The 20,672-nt window shown below is 39.6% G+C and overlaps 2 protein-coding genes across 5 annotated transcripts in view; one reads left to right on the top strand and one right to left on the bottom strand.

The window, feature by feature from the left end:
• The window catches only part of KIAA1328, a 251,252-nt gene extending 249,107 nt beyond the window's left edge, over positions 1-2,145 (bottom strand). For both annotated transcript variants that reach the window (XM_080920366.1, XM_080920367.1), the window contains exon 1: positions 2,064-2,145. In XM_080920366.1, coding sequence (XP_080776492.1) covers positions 2,064-2,118 — 55 coding nt within the window. In that variant the 5' untranslated portion in view covers positions 2,119-2,145. The remainder of the gene's footprint in view (positions 1-2,063) is intronic.
• Positions 2,146-2,311: 166 nt separating this feature from the next.
• Positions 2,312-20,672, top strand: part of TPGS2 (tubulin polyglutamylase complex subunit 2) — a 41,220-nt gene continuing 22,859 nt past the window's right edge. For 2 of the 3 annotated variants that reach the window (XM_080920369.1, XM_080920368.1), the window contains exons 1-2: positions 2,418-2,617; positions 14,313-14,392. In XM_080920369.1, coding sequence (XP_080776495.1) covers positions 2,536-2,617; positions 14,313-14,392 — 162 coding nt within the window. In that variant the 5' untranslated portion in view covers positions 2,418-2,535. Of the gene's footprint in view, positions 2,618-14,312; positions 14,393-20,672 lie in introns of all 3 variants that reach the window. The other variant, XM_080920370.1, reaches the window with a different exon arrangement.

Below are 20,672 nucleotides of genomic sequence, written 5' to 3'. Positions count from 1 at the left end.
TTTTACTAGATGATCTGAACCATAAAATGCAATGTGGGATCCTCATAATTTATACACAACATGCCAAACCTTGTGTCAGATAGCACTGCTAAATCAAACTGCAGGACATACAAGCAACTTTCTTTAAAGGTGATGAGCAGTCACCGATTATCTTCTCTCATATGTTAGAAATTGTGAAATCTCTCAATCACATCTCTTTAATTGTTTAACTGAAGCAATGAAAAATCTTTTGCTTAATAACATGCAAAGAATACCGATCACAGGTGCATTTGTCTTCTTTCCTGGGGAACATTTTACTGTGGAGTGGTCTGGGAAATGATCATCAATGTGACAGAAAGAAGTCAAGATCCAAAGACCAAATGGTTCATAACTTACAATTTTTTTCAGCAAATTGTCAGCAACAATGCAATTTTACATATCTGTATGCACTATGGAAATATAGAATGGAAGTAGCATTGGCTGAGTGTTAATTGGTCATTAGATGAAAAGCCTTCGGAAAACAGAAGATACCAATAACTTGCCAAGTCCTTTCTTACATCTGAATTTCTATAGACCATAATTACCACCACATTTTCCCATACAATTTCAATTTCTCATCATTAGTGGATAGATGGGAATGTTTTATACTTTACGGAAACTATTCAGCTCATGGGGAAAAGTTTTTAAAAAGGGGGGGGGGGAAATTATATCATCACCTCTATAACAAATGGTGAGTGTTACAACTACATAAATAATCGGAAGGCTGCTAACAAAAGCAAAGGCTACCACCTTCATTCTATATTAGAAAAACACCATTAGCTGTTATAAGCAAATAACTCTGTTTCCTAAGGAAAAGACTGATCCCGATTTCCTGACCTTCTAATTCAGTACAGTGGTTCTAATGCACATATTTGTTTCTTGACTCTAATAGGTAAAGGGAAAAAAAAAATATTTGCTTTGAGAGTGCATTGGTATGCTTTCTTCTACAGTACATGTCGGTGATTTCATTTGCTTCTCACCCACCTATCAGAGACAAGTGATAATTCTGTTTAGAGATTGCACAACTCTAAACACTCAGCAGCACAGAATGCAAAAGTATTCCTCTCCACACACATGAAACTCTAACTTAAGTAACTCAATAAAGGAAACGGGTAATAAAATTTTCTAAGTTTCCCTGGGAGCTAAGTAGAATAGATGTCCAGAATGATTCTGCCAAAGGTAACAGTAATGCCTAAAACAATGTCATCACTACTCCTAGCAAACCAACTGGCCTCTTTGCAGGCACTCAGAACCACTGATTGCATTTCCTCTCCGAGTAATGTCCCTACAGCTAGGAAGTATATAACCCAGATGAAAGTTAGGATGCAACAGCTAACCTAATCCTAGGATTGAACCACTGTGAAATCTCATCAGTTACTGAACTAGGAATTCTAATTACTGTGTGGCTAGAAAGTTTCACAGCTTCCTGAACAAAAACATTCCCCAAATTTCAATTTCCAACAGGGGTGACCCACAATTTGGTATATCAACACTGCTTCCAGGCATTTCCTATCTTATTCCCTAACTAGCCCCAGCAGAATTTGTCCCGGTAAAGCCTACACCTCTCCTAATGACGCGCTAGAAAAATGCAGCATCACTAAAGGGCCTTAGGAGACCAAAAACCAAATAAAATCACCTGATTTGCTCCTAGTGTTGTACACTCGGTAATTCCAAATGAAGAGAAAAAGACTCCCAGCTAGCAACTGTGTCCACCCACACTTGTTCTCCCTACCACTACAAGCTCACTTTGCACCCTCATTCAGCCAGTGGTCTCCTGCATGGCAGAGGGGCGCTTCCAGCCCCCATTACAGGCCATCTTTGCAGAGCCCGCGGCTAAGGAGGGCGGGTTACCCATGAGCCAGAATTCCCACCTAGCGACACTTCGTCGCCAGGTGATGGGAGAGCCAGGTACTCAGCCTCAAGTGGAAAGGCCCATCCCTATCCCGGGGTCCGCGCCACGCTTCTCTGGCCCACATAAAGCCTCGCGCTCCCGCCCTCGCCACCCAGAAGGGCGCGGCGCCCCCTAGCAGCGGGGCAAAGGATACAGTCGCGGCTCCAGAACGCGGAGCCGGGCAGGGAGGGGCCCGCCGCGCCCGCCATCTTGAAACAACCGCCACTCGAGGAGTCGAGTCGGGGCCGCCACGCCCCGGCCGCCAGGCTCGGTCCCCATTGGCCGCTCGGCGCAGAGGCCCGCCCCCGCTTGCGCCTCCGGCCCCGGCGAGGGGAGAGGCTCAGGGCCGAGGCGAGGCGGGGTTGCGGAGATGTGAAGTGAGGCCGGGGCCAGGGTCGCGGGAACGAGCGCCGGGCGGAACCGCTGGTGCCAAAGCCGCCCGGGCCGTCCATCCTCTCCTGGCAGAGCCCTCAGGCGCTGAAAACTACAACTCCCGGCATGCCCTGAGTCCGACGGCCGCAGACCTGAGGCGGGGTCGGGCGCGTCAGCCGGCGGGCCGGCTGTCCACGGCGGCGCCGGGGACTGGGGCCGCCGCCGCCACCGCGCGCGGAGTGAGGACGCGTGCCATGGAGGAGACACCGCCCCCACTGCAAGCCGGCAGCAAGCCTCACCTTGAGAAGTTGACCCTGGGCGTAACTCGCATCCTAGGTGAGTGGAGTTGGGACAATGGCTGGAAAGGGCGAAGGTAGAGGTGCTGACTGGACTGCAGCTAAGCTGGACCTGTCCGCAGAGGGCAAGTGTGTGCTGAGAGTTCCGGGATATTTGCTTTGCATCTGCAAACAGGAGTAGAGATTAGGAGCCGGCACCTGGAAGCCTGGGGGACGCGTCTCCCGGAAGGCTTCCCCAGTCCAGGTTGTATCCTTGAAATGCAAGCCCTGCTCAGTGGTAGAGTGAACTGCAGGAATGATGCTGCCAGTATCCCTGGGCAGCCGATGCCCAGTGCCTCTGTGTACAGTGCTGGAAAAGAGCCAAAGCTGGCAGCGCTGAAGGGTTGAGGGTTGTTCTTTTCATTGTATGCTGCTTAAGTGACCACCACTACTGGGGCTACAACGATAACAAGAGTGTGGGAAACTAACTTCTGGCAGCCCAAAACAAATCAGTAATCTCTCAGTTACTAAGGTACCAGAGGCCTAGAGATGCCTAGCCTTTCGGGCAAGGAGAATCATATCCCAGAATTGATTTTAGATTTTCCAGGATGAAGGAAGGGGGCGGGTAAAGATGTCTTACAGGTTGAGAAAATGTGTTTCTCTGCTTTGCTCTCACAACTGTAGAGAAATTGGAATTTCTCTACGGTGCTCCACAAGCTCCCTCTATCATCTGTTTTCCTCTTGCTGTGTACACTGTTTTGACTACTGCGGATATCTTGCTGTTGAGGCTATAACTTTAAGACACTTAAGCTTGTCCCTACCTGTAACCATGTTTAGTTACCCTGGCCTGCCTCCACCTGGAATTATCTCCATCCCAACATCTCCTGTTCATTGTTCAAATTTCTGATCAAGGTATTATCTCTAATAAACCTTACTCACATACACCCTTCCACCTTGCTCTTAAGTAAACCATTTTTTTCTACCTTAGCAGCAGCTATGAGCATTGTGTAAAATTATGTGTTTTATTTGGTCTTTTTCTGTAGTAGAAATCTGAGACTGGGCCTGATTTACTCTAGGAATGTGTGATTTGTTTAATATGTAAAAACGAATGTAATAGAATGTTAGTAGAACAAAGGACAAAACCTACGTTATCTATAACTGCAAAAAAAAAAAAAAAAAAAAAAATCCAGCAATCTCTCTTGATTGAAACGAAAAGAAAAATAAATGTTACACATAGAATATACTAGTGATGACACGTATCTGCAATCCCATCACGAGGACAGGAGTACCGTGATCATGAAATCAGGCTGAGCTACTAATAAGGTCTTTTTCCTCAAGATAATAATGAAAAAGAATAGAAAATGTTATCATCTTGATAAGGGGCATCTGTGATCCTAGCTAAGATCGAGCTGAAAGATTACCTGCTTTACCCTTAAGCTCAAGAGTGACAACAACATATGCTAACAAGGGCAGCAAAACTGGCCTAGGTGTGCTGATTCACTAGGCTGCTTTGTCCCAGCAGAAAGAGATAAAACAAAATCAGACATACTTATTTTCTCTAACAGCATGTCTAAAGTGTCCTCTTAAACTGAGGAGTCCAGAATTTCCTCTACCTAGTGGGCACCAACTTCCAGTCTCCCAAAAGAAAAACATAGTAAACACTTATTTGTATTCCAGTTTGGAGGTAGCGAGCCATTTTCGTGTAATGATGGTGGAAACCTCACTGCAATCCAGCTTTTTAAATGCCATCCAAGAACCAACTTTCTAAGCAGGTTGTAAAGAACTGCAGTCTCCGGCCTACTGTGCTTGATGTTTTCAATTGTAGCATTGCTGCTCGGCACTGTAATAGAAATTCCAGCCAGAGAATTAGGCAGGAAAATGAAGTAAATAATAAGAAAACTAAAGATCCCTCTGTTTGTAAATTATAAACTCTTACAAATTAACCCTAAGTAATTCACACACACACCATAAGTAGCAAAAGTCAATACAAAAATGAAATTAAGTTAACAAAAAAGTGTGTGACTTTTGCACCAAAACAGTAAAAGTCTTTTGAAGGATATTAAGACCAAAATGAGTGAGAAGAAATGTTGTCTTTATAGAAGAGTGGTTTTCCACTATCTGCAATTACTATCAAATCTCAATACTTCTGTTGCAGAAACTGACATATTAATTCTAAAGCTAATATCAAAATATAAGAGACCAGAAATACCCAAAGCAGTCTGGGAATAGAACTTTTTTTTTCCTCTTTAAAAACTTACTACACTGGGGCTTACTAAACATTGGGAGATATTAGAGATTATATAACAATGTGAATAATTATCCCACTAATGTCTACACTTAAGCATGGTAAAAAGGATAAATTTTGTTGTATCATGTAGTTGCTACAATAAAGATAATAGATCCCTGGGATTAGAGTTACAGTAAAGAGCTGCCATGGTGGTGTTGGCAGTGAAACCTGGGTCCTCTAGATGAGCAGCCAGTGTTTTTAACTGCTGACCCATCACTCCAGGCCCCCTTAGTTTAGGTTTTAAGCAACTCAAAACTAGTGAATAGAATTTTAAATATAATACAAACAAGAAGAGCTCATAAAAGTTTAATAAAATGTGTTATATGGATACCATCAGGTGACAACACAGCCCCAAATAAAATACTTATAAATTATAATATGAACAGAGATTACAAGGTATCTATAAAGAACTCTAGAAATTTAGCCATTAAGGACAATTTAGAAGGTTCCAGTTGATATTTCTTTGAACCATACTTACAGAAAGGTGACAGTCATAAGTCATCCAACAGATCGAAGCCATAGGTAGATACTCCTAGATTGGCCATAACCAAGACTGGCATGAGTACTGTCACATATTTGTGAAATCCGCTCAAATCCTCACGGACTGTTGGCGAAACTGTAAACTGCTACAGCAACTTTGGAGAAGGGGTTGACTTTGCCTTAGAAGATTAAACATGGAATTGCCATATGATTCAGCAATTCCACTTCCTTTACCTAGTGGAATTATTTATTCCACTTCTTTATTATCCATGAAAAAGTCATTTACATTATGAATATTTGTTCCCAAATATTCTTAGTATTACTGGTAGTAGTGTAAATTAAAAACCACTGAACTCTCCAATGAATGAATGGATGTAAAAATAAAAATAAGATATACTCATACAATTAAAAAATATTTGTAATATAAAATAGTTTCCCCTCCCCTTTCTCCTCGAAGTTTCTTTCTGTCTCCCCTCCCACCCAGATCCACTCCTTTTATGTCTCTCATTAGAAAACAAACAGGCTTCTAAGGTATAGTAATGAAATATAACAGCATAAAATACAATAAGAGAAAACAAAAATTATCACAGCAGATTTAAACAAGAGTAACAAACAGAAGGAAAAGAGCAAGAAAAGGCACAAAAATCAGAGACCAATTCTCAGGAATGCTATCAAACCACTAACCTGGAAGCCATAATATATACACAGGACCTGGTGCAGCCCTATGCATCTTGTTCTCGGTATTCATATAACCATTAGTCATGTTGACTAGAGGGTCTCGTTTTCTTGGTGTCCCTATCCCCTCTGGCTCTTACACCCTTCTTAGTCCTTTTCAGCTGGTTCTCTGAGCTCTGAGGGGAGGGATTTGAAGGAAGCATCCTCTTTAGGGCTGAATGTTCCAAGTCTTCCATTCTCTGCATCATGTCTGGCTGTGGGCCTCTGTATTTGCTCTCATCTGCTATAGAGGAAGCTTCTTTGATAGTGCCTAAGCAAGGCACTGATCTGAGTCTAGAAGAATGTCAATGGGAGTTTAGTTGTGGGGGTTTTTATTTGTGTGTGTGTGTGTGTGTGTGTGTGTGTGTGTGTGTGTGTGTGTGTGTGTTTGTTTTGTTTTGTTTCTTAAAACAGCTGGATTTGGTTTTACCCTAGGTACCTGGGCCATCTAGTCACAGTTTCTTGGTCACCCAGATAGTTAGGATGAGTTCCATCTTGTGAAGGGGCCCTTAAGTCAAATGAGATTTTGGTTGGTTAGTTCTACAAGATTTGTGCCACCATTGCCCGAGCATATCTTGTAAGCAGTACACCATTGCAGATCAAAGCATTCATGGATGGGTTGGTGATTAAATTTCTCTTCTGGTAGCTTCCAAAGTGCCTTACTGTACCAAAGACACCATCATATAGAAGTGAAAGCTCCATATTTCACTTTACCAGGCACCAGCTCAACTTTACCATGTTTAACGAGTTCTATTGGTTTTGTCTTCAACAACTTACCATTAGTTTGAAGAGAGCAACTTATAGTCTTGGCAACAGCCTGGATTCCTATGGGAACCCTTTGGTCAAAAGCTCAATTAGATGTGACCCAGTTCCAGTACTGAAAGCTTCATTTGATAATGAGAGTTCGATGTTTGGAGCTCTATCTCCCCCAATTTTGGCAGTTTCATTTAGATTGCCTTCATTTGTGTGTATATTTCAGGAAGCTTCTACTGTATTAGGTTTCTATACTATCTCTCAAATGGCCCTCAATTTTAGCTGCCTCACTCCATACTCCCTCCCTTGTCCTCCTCTTCTCACTCCCACTGATCCTATTGTCCCATCCTGCCCCACATTCATTCATAACTATCTATTTCCCATTCCTAAAGAGATCTATGTGCCTATATCTCCTTCCAGCCCCTTACTCTATTCATAACTTATATGGATACTGTAGCTTGGTTATCACTGACTTAAAAGCTGATATCTACATATAAGCAAGTACATACTGTCCGAGACCAGCTCGGACTCTCCACAGGTCCTCCGGAACTGTAGTGAGGATTGAAAGAAAAGAAAAGAAAGAAAAGCTGCAATATGACTTCAGCCAGCTTCGCGGTCTTGGCTGAAGCGAAGCCTTTGTTTATTTGTCCACTTTTAAGCCGTTTTAATTACATGCAAAAATGGTAACAACTGTTCAGAGACTGGAATCAAATGAGTTACAATCTTGGAGGTCTGGTGAAAAGGTCTTGAGACAAGAATGAATACTGCAGTGCCTACATTCCAAAATCACCTTGCATTACTAAGGATACAGCCTGGAGCATCAAATAGGAATGTACTTCCCTATGCTGCATTCTAAAGGGCCCTGCCCAATACTAGAGATGTAAATGTACTTCCTTAAAGCCTTATTCTTAAAACCTGCCCTAGGGCTACAGATGCAGAAGTGCTTGATAATAACCCTTGCTGGGCATAGCACAGAGGACAGATTCCTGCCTTGGCTAGCCCCAAAATGTCCTGGGATAAAATTAATAATACTCCACAATCAACTGTTCAGGGGTGCCAAAATGACTCTCCACAACATACCATATTTGTCTTTCTGGGTCTGGGTTACCTTACTCAGGATGATTTTTTTTTCTAGTTCCATCTATTTGCCTGCTAATTACATTTTTTTAAACAGCTGAATAATGTTCCATTGTGTAAATATACCACACTTTATCCATTCTGTTGAGAGACATCTAAGTTATTTCCAATTTCTGGCTGCTATTAATAGAGTAGCAATGAATATGGTTGAACAAGTGTGTCTGTGATAGGAAAAAGGGTCCTTTGGTAGATGCCCAAGAGTGGTATGGCTGGGTCTGGGGATAGATAGATTTTCATCATCCTGAACCACTGCATTGATTTCCATAGTGGCTATAAGTTTTTATTCCCACCCTTATTCTACATCCTCACCAACATAAAATGTCACTTGTTTTATTGATGTTGACTATTTGGACCCCTGTGCCTACACCCACTCTCAGTCCCTTACTCCATACCTAACTTCTGTGAGTCTATACACTGTAGCTTGGTCATCATTGACTTAACGGCTGATCTCCATGTATAAGCATGTTAAATATTTCTTTTAGTGTTTCTCAGACATTTGAGTTTCCTTGTAGAGGTAATTTGTTAAAGTCGGCTCTATGTTCCCTCTTCTGCACATGCCCAAGAGCCCTGGATTCACGAATAAAAGACATGTATATGCTGGCTTATTTTCAGTATGCCTTTACTGCTCAATGGCTAGACACTTCCAAACCTCGCCACAGCTGGCACACTTTCCCCTCCAGTCCTTACAATTCCTCTGAATTTCCTAGATGTCCGTGGTTCTGTTTGCCTTTTCATTTCCAGTTTTCTTAACTTGGATATTCTCTCTGCTTTTTAACTAATTTAGATAAAGGTATTTTGATTTTGCAGTTTTTCTCAAAAAAAAAATTCAACACTTTATCTCATTGATTCTTTTGCATTGTTTATACTTTACAAATTTCAGCCTGGGTTTGATCATTTCTTCTTGTCTACTACTTTTGGGTGTAATTTCTTCTTTCTTTCGTGAATGTTCAGATATGATGCTAATTTGCTATTATGAAATCTCTGTGGTTTTGTTTGGTTAATGTAGGCACTTAGTGCTATGAACTGGCCTCTTAGCACCTCCTTCATTGTGTCCCATAAGTTTGGGTATGTTTTGCATTCATTTTCATTGAATTCTAAAAAGTCTTTAATTTCTTTATTTCTGTCTTGACCCTGTCTTGACCCATTGACCCGTTTTTCATTAAGTAGATAGATGTTTGGTTTCCATGGCTTTGTAAGCACCCCCCCCATTCTTTTGTTTTTCTATTGTTGGTATACACCTGTAATCTATGGCAATATGTTAGGATTCGGGGAGTTATTTCTATTTTGTTTAGACTTCCTTTGTGTTTGAATATGTGGTAAATTTTGGAGAAAGTTCATAAGATCAGAGAAGGTATACCCTTTTGTGTATGATTGAAATGTTCAATAAATATCTGTTAGATCCCTTTGGGTTAGCTCCAGCATTTCTTTGTTTAATTTTTAATCTAGGTAATCTGTGTATTGGTGAGAGTATGGTATTAAAGTCTCACAGTATCAGTGTGTGACAGTCAATATGTGATTTAAACTGAAGTAGTGTTTCTTGATGAACTTAAATGTCCTTGCATTTGGTGAATAGATGTTCAGAATTGCAACATCCTCTTGGTTGTTGATGAGTATGTAGTGTCCTTCCCTACATCATCTAATTAGTTTTGGTTTGAAGTCAATTTTGTCAGATATTAAAATGACTTCACCAACTTGGGTTTTAGGTTCATGTGCTTATAGCAACTTTTTCCATCCTTTTACTCTGAAGTGATGACTATCCTTGATGTTAAGGTGTGTTTCTTGGATGCTGCAGAATGATGGATCCTGTTTTCATACCCAGTCTATTAGTCTCTGTCTTTTTATTGGGGAATTGAGACTATTGACATTGAGAATTAATAAGAAAGAATAAGCAGTGTTTGTTGTTTTATTGTTATGTTTGTGCTTGCATATGTGTGTTTCCCCTCTTGATTTGTTGGTCTGGGATTATTTATTCCTTGTATTTTCTTGGGTGTAGTTAACTATTGGAGCCCAGCATATGAATGAAGCTGTGTGAGATTTCTCAGACCTTGTAAGAAAACTCCAAGTAATCAAGAGTCTTGTAATCTCTGTTCCTTCATAACATGGGTCGTTCTTAGAATGTGCTTTCATGTCCTTTTCAGGTGTAGCAGATATTAATGAGTTTTCCTTCAGATTGTTTACAACTGGCTTCGGGTTATTTGTTTATATGCCCCTATGGAAAAATATGCTTGTGCCACATGTGGCTTGTTCTTATGATTGTAAACTTTACTCAAGTGACTTTTCTTAACCTCAGAGTATACATTGTCTGATGCTCTGAATAAAGTTCTTTATTGCATGAGACTTTAGTCTGCCCCATTTTAGGCTCTGCTCTCTCAGGTTCATACCGCCAACTAGAGTAGTAAATAGTTAGCCTCTTTCAGTTGTAGCTTTCCTTCTAGTGCCCTCTGTGGGGATAGATTTGTAGACTATTTAAATTTGGTTTTATTGTGGAATTCTGCCTGTGCCCTGGACTACCCGATATCCAATCCTTGCCATTGAGGGTTGGAGATGAGGTAGTGCTGAAACAAAGGCACAGATTCCTGGAGCAGGTGAGAACACTGCAGCAAGCGCTTATGAATGCTGCCACAAACTAGTTTAATAATCCACGAGGGGCACCCTTTATACCCTCCACCTGTGTCCCATTGGTTCCAAGCAAGCATCTCTTCCAAGCAGCAGTTCCTAATTGGTTGATATTGTCTGCATCAGTAATCATTGGTGTCTTAGTCTTCAATTAGGTCCTCTTGCAGGAGTTGTGGCTACGTGGCCACTAGCATTGATGCATTATACACACCTATAGTGAAATGTACACTTGTACAGCAAAGCATGCTATCTTATACACTATACAACGCCAGACTACCCTATTTGTGCAGCCATAGTATGTCACTATACAACAGCAGACTGCCCCTTTTGTATAGCCAAAGTACATCACTATACAACTGCCACCCAGTGGAATCTTCCCTCGCAACTTCCAGCCATGTAGGAAGACGCACCCATGGTTTTCAACTTCAGTACCATATTTTTGGTGTCTTAGAACATTAAAAGGAAAAAAGATATGTAATTCTATAGTAATTTTTATCTTTTCAAAAACAATTTTTGCTTCTTCTGCAAAAGAAAGAAGCCTTATTTTGTCTTACTAAAGTCAGAGGAAAGTGTACACTCATCTTTGTTCATATATGATTATGTAAAGAATAGAACTGGCCAAGTTCTGAATTCTTAGTTCCTATATTGATTTGTTATGCATTTCAAGATTTGAGTTTTCTAACAACTTGGAGAAATCTTCATGATCCATAGAAAGGGCCCCGGCATAATAATAGTCATCCACATAAACTGTATTTACATACATAAATGTGTATTAAAAGAATGTCACATTCCTCTAGAGTTTAAAACTCATTACAGGGTCTGGAGAGATGGGTGAGGTTTAATCTTTCTGTGCAAGCATGCAGAGCAGTATTTGAGTCCACAGAACCCACATAAGTGTCAGATGGGCATGGAAGCCCACCTATAATTCCAGCACTTGGAAGGTGGAAATGGGATCCTTGGCACAAGTTGGCTAAATATACTAGCTCATATCAGAGAGCTTTGGTTCAACTGGGAGAATATGCTTCAATGAATAAGGTAGAAAGTGATCAAGGAAGACTTCTAAAGTCATCCTTGAGCTTAGACACACATTCACATGCATACCATGCATGCATATATATGCAAAACAAAAATTCATTAAAGTTTTGTTGATATTAGCTTAGACTCGGTATTAAAAAAAAAAAAAAACAGTGTGCAGCTCAAAATGTAAACATGTAGTATTTATCTTACATTGCATGGGATATGGTATCACAATAGAGATCACTGCTAGCAAGAATAAAGTGGTTTTGTGGTGAAGATAGAACTTGTGTGTGTGTGTGTGTGTGTGTGTGTGTGTGTGTGTGTGTGTGTGTATACACATTCACATAAATACATACACATACATAAGCATGAACTTGGAGGCCTACAGTTTGAAATGAAGGCTGTTAACAGGGTACTTTGAAAGTTGTAAGGGTTGGAACATTTCATTTTATCTTTCTGCTAGTTACTGGGCAGAGTTTTGTTTCCCTTTGTTTTATGGATCCTTCTACTATGTCCTCTCCCCAGCCTCAGTCTAGCATTTCTTTATTTAGGCGTTGTTTTGATATACAGCCTATGCTTTTCTGGAACTCACTAACACAGTGTAGCCTCTACTGGTAGATCCAACTCCCTCAGTCTGACAAATATTTCCAGTACAGGTTGGTACCACCATGCCTAGCTTAGACTAGCTTTTACAACAAATGTCTTTCTTTTTTGTGGTTTTCTGGTGTTTTGCGACAGAGTCTTTCTGTGTAGTCCTGACTGTCGTGGAACTTGCCATGCACAGCATATTGGCCTCTATCTCACTGATATCTGCCTGCCTTCCTCTAATTCCTGAGTGCTGGTACCACCACTCCTGGGTAAATCTTATTTTGTATAGAAAGTTAAAGTGGTACTATTCCTCATTCTTTTTTTTAAAGTGGGTTTTCAAACAACCTTTTTGTTTTTGTTGGATTTTTTTTCTCTTACAACTTTATTTAAAAAAAAAAAAAAGAGGGATACATGTACAGACTTTTAAAGGCATTTGGCTTAACAGTATATAAATATATTTTTGTCAGTACTTAATTCTTTTAGAGGTTTGATAGCATGCATTGAAATCCCACTAGTTACCATAAGCATAAAGTACATGTAGGACAGAACGTAACATGGAAACAGTCAGTTTTCTTGGTGTGTATAGATTAAGCATAATGATCTTTGAATACCAAAAATTGCCCCAAGGCTATATTCTTAGCTCTTGGATTATTAATGATTTAAGGTCCAGTTATACCACACTCTGAGAAGGTGCTATGCTTTTTTTTTTTCCTAAGAAGGACTAAGGCTTTCACTTTTTGGCCTTCGTTTTTCTTGCGCTTCATATGGCCTGTGAGTTGTTTCTGGGTGTTCAGAGCTTTTTGGGGTTAGTATCCAATTATCAGTGACTGTATATTATGTCTGTTCTTTTGTGACTGGGTTATCTCACTCAGGATGATATTCTCTAGATGCATCCATTTTCCTAGGAATTTCATAGAGTCATTGTTTCTAATAGCTGAGTAGTACTCCATTGTGTAAATATACCACAATTTTTGTATCCATTCATCTACTGAAGGACATCTGGGTTCTTTCCAGCTTCTGGCTATTATAAATAGAGCTGCTATGAACATTGTGGTGCATGTGTCTTTGTTGTATGTTGGAGCGTTTCTGGGGTAAATGCCCAGAAGTGGAATGACTGGGTCTTCAGGTAGGAATATGTCCAATTTTTTGAGGAATAGCCAGACTGATTTCCAGAGTGGTTGTACCAGTTTACAAGCCCACCAACAGTGGAGGAGTGTTCCTCTTTCTCCACATCCTCGCCAGCATCTACTGTCATCTGAGTTTTTGATCTTAGCCATTCTGATGGGTATGAGGTAGAATCTCAGGGTTGTTTTGATTTGCATTTCCCTGATGACTAGGGATGTTGAGTACTTCCTTAGATGCTTCTCAGCCATTCGATACTCCTCAGTTGAAAATTTTTTGTTTAGCTCTGTACCCCATTTTTTAATAGAATTGTTTGATTTTTCTGGCGTCGAATTTCTTGAGTTCTTTGTATACCTTGGATATTAGACCTCTATCAGATGTGGGGTTGGTAAAGATCTTTTCCCAATCTGTTGGCTGCCATCTTGTTTTCTTTACAGTGAGTGTCCTTAGCCTTATAGAAACTTTGCAATTTCATTAAGTCCCATTTCTCAATCTTTGATCTTAGAGCACAAGCCATTGGTGTTCTGTCCAGGAAATTTTCTCCTGTGCCTATGTGTTCTAAGGTTTTCCCTACTTTCTCTTCTAATAGTTTCAGTGTACCTGGTTTAATGTAGAGAGATCTTTGATACACTTGCACTGAGCTTTGTACAAGGAGATAAGAAAGGGTCTATTTTTATTCTTCTGCATGCTGAGTGCCAGTTGAACCAACACCGTTCCTCATTCTTTTTAACTGTAAGGACCAAATTCTTGGATGTTTACCAAGAAGTCCAGTGTGAAATCACTGTAAGTTTAGAATCTCTGTACTTTTTTCAACTGGATAAATGTTGAGGGTTGTAGAGGTTCTGGTGGTGAACTTCCTTCTGGTTATGCTGTGTTCTGCAAAGTTATGGTACTGTGCTTGGAGTCCTTTTCTTTGCTCACAGGGGATGTAAACACTCATCGAAGGATTAGATAGCCATAGAGCAGGCATCAGCACCTAACCAACATAAAGCACAAATGTGAGTGAGCCAATTACAACTTTGTACTGTTTTACTTCTTCTAGAATCTTCCCCAGGTGTGACCGAGGTGAGCATAATAGAAAAGCTGCCTGCTGAACGTCATATGATTTCTTCATGGGAACAGGTAAGTGTTTCTATGTGGAATTTTCATCTCCCAACAAAGAAAATCAACTTAAATGCCTCTGGGATTTAAGGAATGATTAGGTCAAGAAACTTATTTTTGTGTCAGGTCACAGCTGCCTTTATTCCATTCCACTTTCCCAGGAAAGTATCTCCCCTGCCCCCTGGTTCCTATGGAGGTCAGTGTGTGTTTTACACACACACACACACATACACACACACACACACACACACACACACACACACACACACACACACACACACACCACAGAAATTACAAGTCCAACCATGGAAGAAAAAGATGCCTAATAGCATGCATCATACTAAACAGAAAATGGGTAAGTGTTGCGGGAAACCATTAAGCAGATCTGTGGCTGATTCTAACTTCTTTTCCTCTGGTGGTTAATCAGACTTAATGCTTTTCATTAACAAAACTTTTCATGGTTCAGATATAATGAAAGACTCTTAATTTTCACAACATCTCAGTGTTAGGAGAGTTACATTTTTATTAAGCTTCTTGGTGACATTTTGTGGTTACAGAGTCCCTGATTGGCTAGACTCCCCAGTGCAGTGTGCTGATAATTGAACTACAGCTCAAAGTTTGGCAAAAAGATTGCTTTTCTTTTCAGACTTACATAAGAGTATGGCCATAGATTCTAAGTTCTTAGAGATCTATCCTTTAGACACTCCTGCTATGGATTTAGTGTAAGCATTTTACCACATACCAAGTGATACTCCCCTTCAACTCCTCACACTCCTACTCTTCTGGTCAATGCTTCACTCCTCCATCTTCAGTACACTGGCAGCCTCTTTTAGCATCTTGCTAATTTCTTTAAAATCTAAATAAAACAAAGCAAAACGTTCAGTATCTTTCTCCTTCTACCTTCCTGTTTAGTCATTTGTTCCTTGGCAGGCAAAGCAAGCACCATGTCTTAAGTCAGAGTTCAGGAAGTATTTTCTGTTAAAGGAACAAATGATAGTTTAGTTTCTGTGGCATTCCTGTTTGTCACAGCAACTCAGTTCTGGTGTGGGAGCACTGAAAGTGGCCATCAACAGGACTGAAATGCAAGTGCATGACTGAGGAAATATTTTTCTTTCTATTATAACACCATATTTTTGTCATCAGTTCTGCACAAAATTATACACAAAGAAATATATACAAAAATGTTCAAGTATTAAATTTCCGTTCAAGGCTTCTGTTTCAAAAGCTACATTTAACATACTTCAAAAAGAGCACAAATTAGTCATTTGAAATAAATTTCCAACTACTTCTGGTGTGTGTGTGTGTGTGTGTGTGTGTGTGTGTGTGTGTGTGTGTGTGTAAAATTGAGTAGGCACTAAAATGCACGAAGCTGCAATGTTGGGGCTTATCCCTACCCTTGTAGAATCAGGTCCATCTCTCCAAGTTGTGAGTTTGGCTACTACCCATTCATGTTCAAAGGCAGTAGATCATTTTACAAAATGTGATATACTGAAAAACCAGAGACCAATTTAGGTCTAAAAATCATATTATCTAGCAACAAAAACATTTACAGTTGGTTGCCCAAGAACAAGATTCTATTTCCATAACCAAATAACAAAACATCTTATGTATAAGATAACATATCATTAAACTGCTAAAAAATACTTAATTGTGAACATTTTAAAAATAAAAGAAGACCTTCATTAGAAATGGTGGCCTGCCTGAAGATTGCTGGGTGCCCAGAAGAGCTACAGGAGTGTTCTCATTCCTGAGCCCATAGGTGAGTCCACACCTCCTCTCCACTATCTGAGGAGAGACCTTCCAGAACTCTCAGGATGCAGGTATCTCTTTGCTGCCTGGTAACGTCCTATTCAGGACCAAACCCACAGCCAGCCCACTTCTATTGGAACTAACAGCCTAACCAGACAGCCGAACACCCAGGAGCAATCTCCCTCCAGAGCCAACAGGCCCACAGATCCACAGGTGAGACACATTCCAGTCAGAAACAACAAGACCATCTAGCATCAGCGATAACAAGATGGTAAGAGGCAAGAGCAAGAATCTAAGAAGTGGAAACCAAGACAATCTGGCAACATCATAACCCAGTTCTCCCAACATGGCAAATAGTGAATATCCCAACTCACCAGAAAAACAAGATTTAGACTTAAAATCATACTTTATTATGATGATGGAGGTTCTCCAGATGCGCATAAATAACACATTTTAAAAAGTACAGGAAAGTCAGGAGAACACACACACAAACAAGTTGAAGCCCTTAAAGAGTAAACACAAAAATCACTCAAGGAATGACAGGAAAACACATCCAGACAGCTGAAAGAATTGTAAACAGAAATAGAAACAAACAATAAAGAAATCACAAAAAGAGAAAACCCTGAAGTTGGAAAACTTAGGAAAGACATTGGGAGTATAGAGTCTAGCATCACCAACAAAATAAAAGAGATGGAAGAGAGAATCTCAGGAGCAGAAGATACCATAGAAAACATTGAGACAACAGTCAGAGAAAACACAAAAATCAAGAAGATTCTAACCCAAAACATTCAGGAAATCCAGGACACAATGAGACCAAACCTAAGGATAATAAGTGTAGAAGAGGACAAAGACTCCCAAATAATAGGCCCACTAAATATCTTCAACACAGATATAGAACAAAACTTCCCTAACCTAAAGAAAGAGATAACCACGAACCTACAAGAAGCCTACAGAACCCCAAAAAGATTGAACCAGAAAAGAAATTCTTTCCAACACATAAAAGTCAAAACAACAAATGTTCAAAACAAAGAAAGAATACTAAAAGCAGTAAGGGTAACATATAAAGGCTGATGGATCAGAATTACACCAGACTTCTCAAGAAAGACTATAAAAGTTAAAAGATCCTGGACTGACTTCATACAGACCCTAAGAGAACACAAATGCCAGCCCAAGTTACTATGTCCAGCAAAACTCTCAATTACCATGAATGGAAAACCAAGATATTCCAGGACAAAAGCAAATTTACACAATATCTGTCCACAAATCTGGTACTACAAAGGATATTATTCTACAAAGGATAATAGATGGAAAACACCACAAAGAGGGAAACTTCACCCTAGGAAATGCAAGAAAATAATCATGCAAGAAAACCAAAAGAAGAAAAACACACAAACATAATTCTACCTCTAACAACAAAAATAACAACAATCACGGTACCTTATTATCTGTTAATATCAATGGACTCAATTCCCCAATAAAAAGACATAGATTATGGGACTGGATACGTAAACAGGATTCAGCAATTCGCTGCATACAGGAAAATAATCTCACCAACAAAGACAGACACTACCTCAGAGTAAAAGGTTGGGAAAGTACTTTCCAAGCAAGCGGTCTCATGAAACAAGCTGCAATAGCCATCCTAATATCAAATAAAATAGATTTTCAACCAAAAGCTATCAAAAAAGATAAGGAAGGATACTTTTGACACATCAAAGGAAAAATCTATCAAGATGAACACTCAATCCTGAACATCTATGCTTCAAATACAAGGGCACCCCCATTTATAAAAGAAACTTTAAAGTACAAAGCATACATTGCGCCACACACAATGATAGAAGATTTCAACACCCCACTCTCATCAGTGGACAGATCATGGAAGCAGAAACTGAACAGAGAGACATAGTGAAACTAACAGAAGTTATGAAGCAAATGGATTTAATAGACATCTATAGAATATTTCATCCTAAAACAAAAGACTATACCTTCTTCTCAACACCTTCTCCAAAACTGACCATATAGTCCATCACAAAACAAGCCTCAACAGATACAAGAACATCAAAATAATCCTATGCATCCTATCAGATCATCACAGACTAAGGCTGGTCTTCAATAACAACAAAAGCAACAAAAAGTCCATATACACGTGGAACCTTAACAATGCTCTACTCAATGACATCTAGGTCAAGGAAGAAATGAAGAAATCAAAGATGTTTTAGAATTTAATGAAAATGAAGGCACAACATACCTAAACTTATGGGATACAATGAAAGCAATGCTAAGAGGAAAACTCATCGCTCTGAGTGCCTCCAAGAAGAAAATGGGGAGAGCATTACACTAATGGCTTGACAGCACACATAAAAGCTCTAGAACAAAAGGAAGCAGATACACATAAGTGGAGTAGACAGCAGGAAATAATCAAACTCGGATCTGAAATCAACCAAATAGAAACAAAAAGTACTATACAAAGAATCAACAAACCAGGAACTGGTTCTTTGAAAAAATCAACAAGATTGATTAAGCCGTAGCCAGACTAACTAGAGGGCACAGAGAGAGAATCCAAATTAACAAAATTAAAAAGGAAAGGGGAGAAATAACAGAAACTGAAGAAATTCAAGAAGTCATGAGATCCTACTACAAAAGCCTACACTCAACAAAATTTAAAAATCTAGAGGAAATGGACAATTTTCTAGGCAGATACCAGGTATCAAAGTTAAATCAGGATCAGATAAACCATCTAAAGAGCCTCATAACCCCTAAAGAAATAGAAGTAGTCATCAAAAGCCTCCCAACCAAAAAAGCCTATGACCAGATGGTTTTAGTGTAGAATTCTATCAAACCTTCATAGAAGACCTAATACTAATACTCACCAAACTATTCCACAAAATAAACATAGAACAAACACTACCCAATTTCTTCTATGAAGCCACAATTATGCTCATTCCTAAACCACAAAGAGACCCTACAAAGAAAGAGAATTTCAGAACAATCCCGTTCAGGAAAATTGATGCAACAGTACTCAATGAAATTTTTGCAAACCAAATCCAAGAACACATCAAAACGATCATTCACCATGATCAAGTAGACTTCATTTCAAGTATGCAAGAATGGTTCAACATACAGAAATTCATTAATGTAATCTACTATATAAACAAACTCAAAGGAAAAAAACATAATTATCTCTTTAGATGCTGAGTAAGCATTTGACAAAATTCAACACCTCTTAATGTTAAAAGTCGTGGAAAGATCTGGAATTCAAGGCTCCTACTTAAACATAGTAAAAGTAATATACAGCAAACCAGTAGCCAACATCAAACTAAATGGTGAGAAACTTGAAACAATCCCACTAAAATCAGGGACTAGACAAGGCTGCCCACTCTCTGTCTACTCAATATAGTACTGAAAGTACTAGCCAGAGCAATCAGACCAAAAAAAGAGGTCAAAGGGAAACATTGGAAATGAAGTCAAAATATTACTATTTGCAGATTATATAATAGTATGCTTAAGTGGCCCACAAATTTCACCAGAGAACTCCTACACCTGATAAACAATTTCAACAAAATGGCTGGATATAAAATTAACTAACAACTCAGTACCCTTCCTCTACTCAAAGGATACACAGACTGAGAATCAACACCCTTCACAACAGTTACAAAGAATATAAAATTCCTTGGTGTGATCTGAACCAGGCAAGTGAAGAATCTATATGACAAGAACTTCAAGTCTTTCCAAATTCCAACTCAATTCTTCCAAATTCCAACTCAGTTCTTCACAGAGTTACAAAGAGCAATCTGCAAATTTATTTGTAATAATAAAAAACCCAGGATAGCAAAAACTATTCTCAACAATAAAAAACTTCTGGGGTAATCACCCACCCTGACCTCAAGCTGTACCACAGATCAACTGTAATAAAAACTACATGGTATTGGTACAGAGACAGGCAGATCAGTGGAATAAAACTGAAGACCCACAAATGAACCCACACACCTTTGGTCACTTGATCTTTGACAGAGAAGCTAAAAACATTCAATGGAAAAAAAAACAGCATCTTCAAAAAATGGTACTGGTTCAACTGGCAGTCAGCATTCAGAAGAATGCAAACCGATCCTTTCTGGCTCCTTGTACGAAGCTCAAGTGCAAGTGGATCAAAGACCTCCACGTAAAACCAGGTACACAGAATCTAATAGAAGGGAAGGTAGGGAAGAGCTTAGAACACATAGGCACAGGGGAAATTTTCCTGCACAGATCACCAATGGCTTATGCTCTAAGATCAAAAATGGACAAATGGGACCTCATGAAATTGCAATACTTCTGTAAGGCAAAAGACACTGTCAAGAAGACAAAAGGGCAGCCAACAGATTGGGAAAAGATCTTTAACAATCCTACATCTGATACAGGGCTAGTATCCAATATCTACAAAGAACTCAAGAAGTTAGACTCCAGAGAATTGAATAATCCTATTAAAAATGGAGTATAGAGCTAAACAAAAAATTCTCATCTGAGGTATACTGATTGGCTGAGAAGCTCCTGAAGAAATCCTCAACATCCCTAGTCA

This window comes from Micromys minutus (assembly GCF_963924665.1).
Source record: "Micromys minutus genome assembly, chromosome: 8".
In the NCBI taxonomy this organism is placed as follows: domain Eukaryota; kingdom Metazoa; phylum Chordata; class Mammalia; order Rodentia; family Muridae; genus Micromys; species Micromys minutus.
The sequence above is the reverse complement of the archived record's forward strand: the minus strand, read 5'-3'. Positions and strand labels throughout refer to the sequence as shown.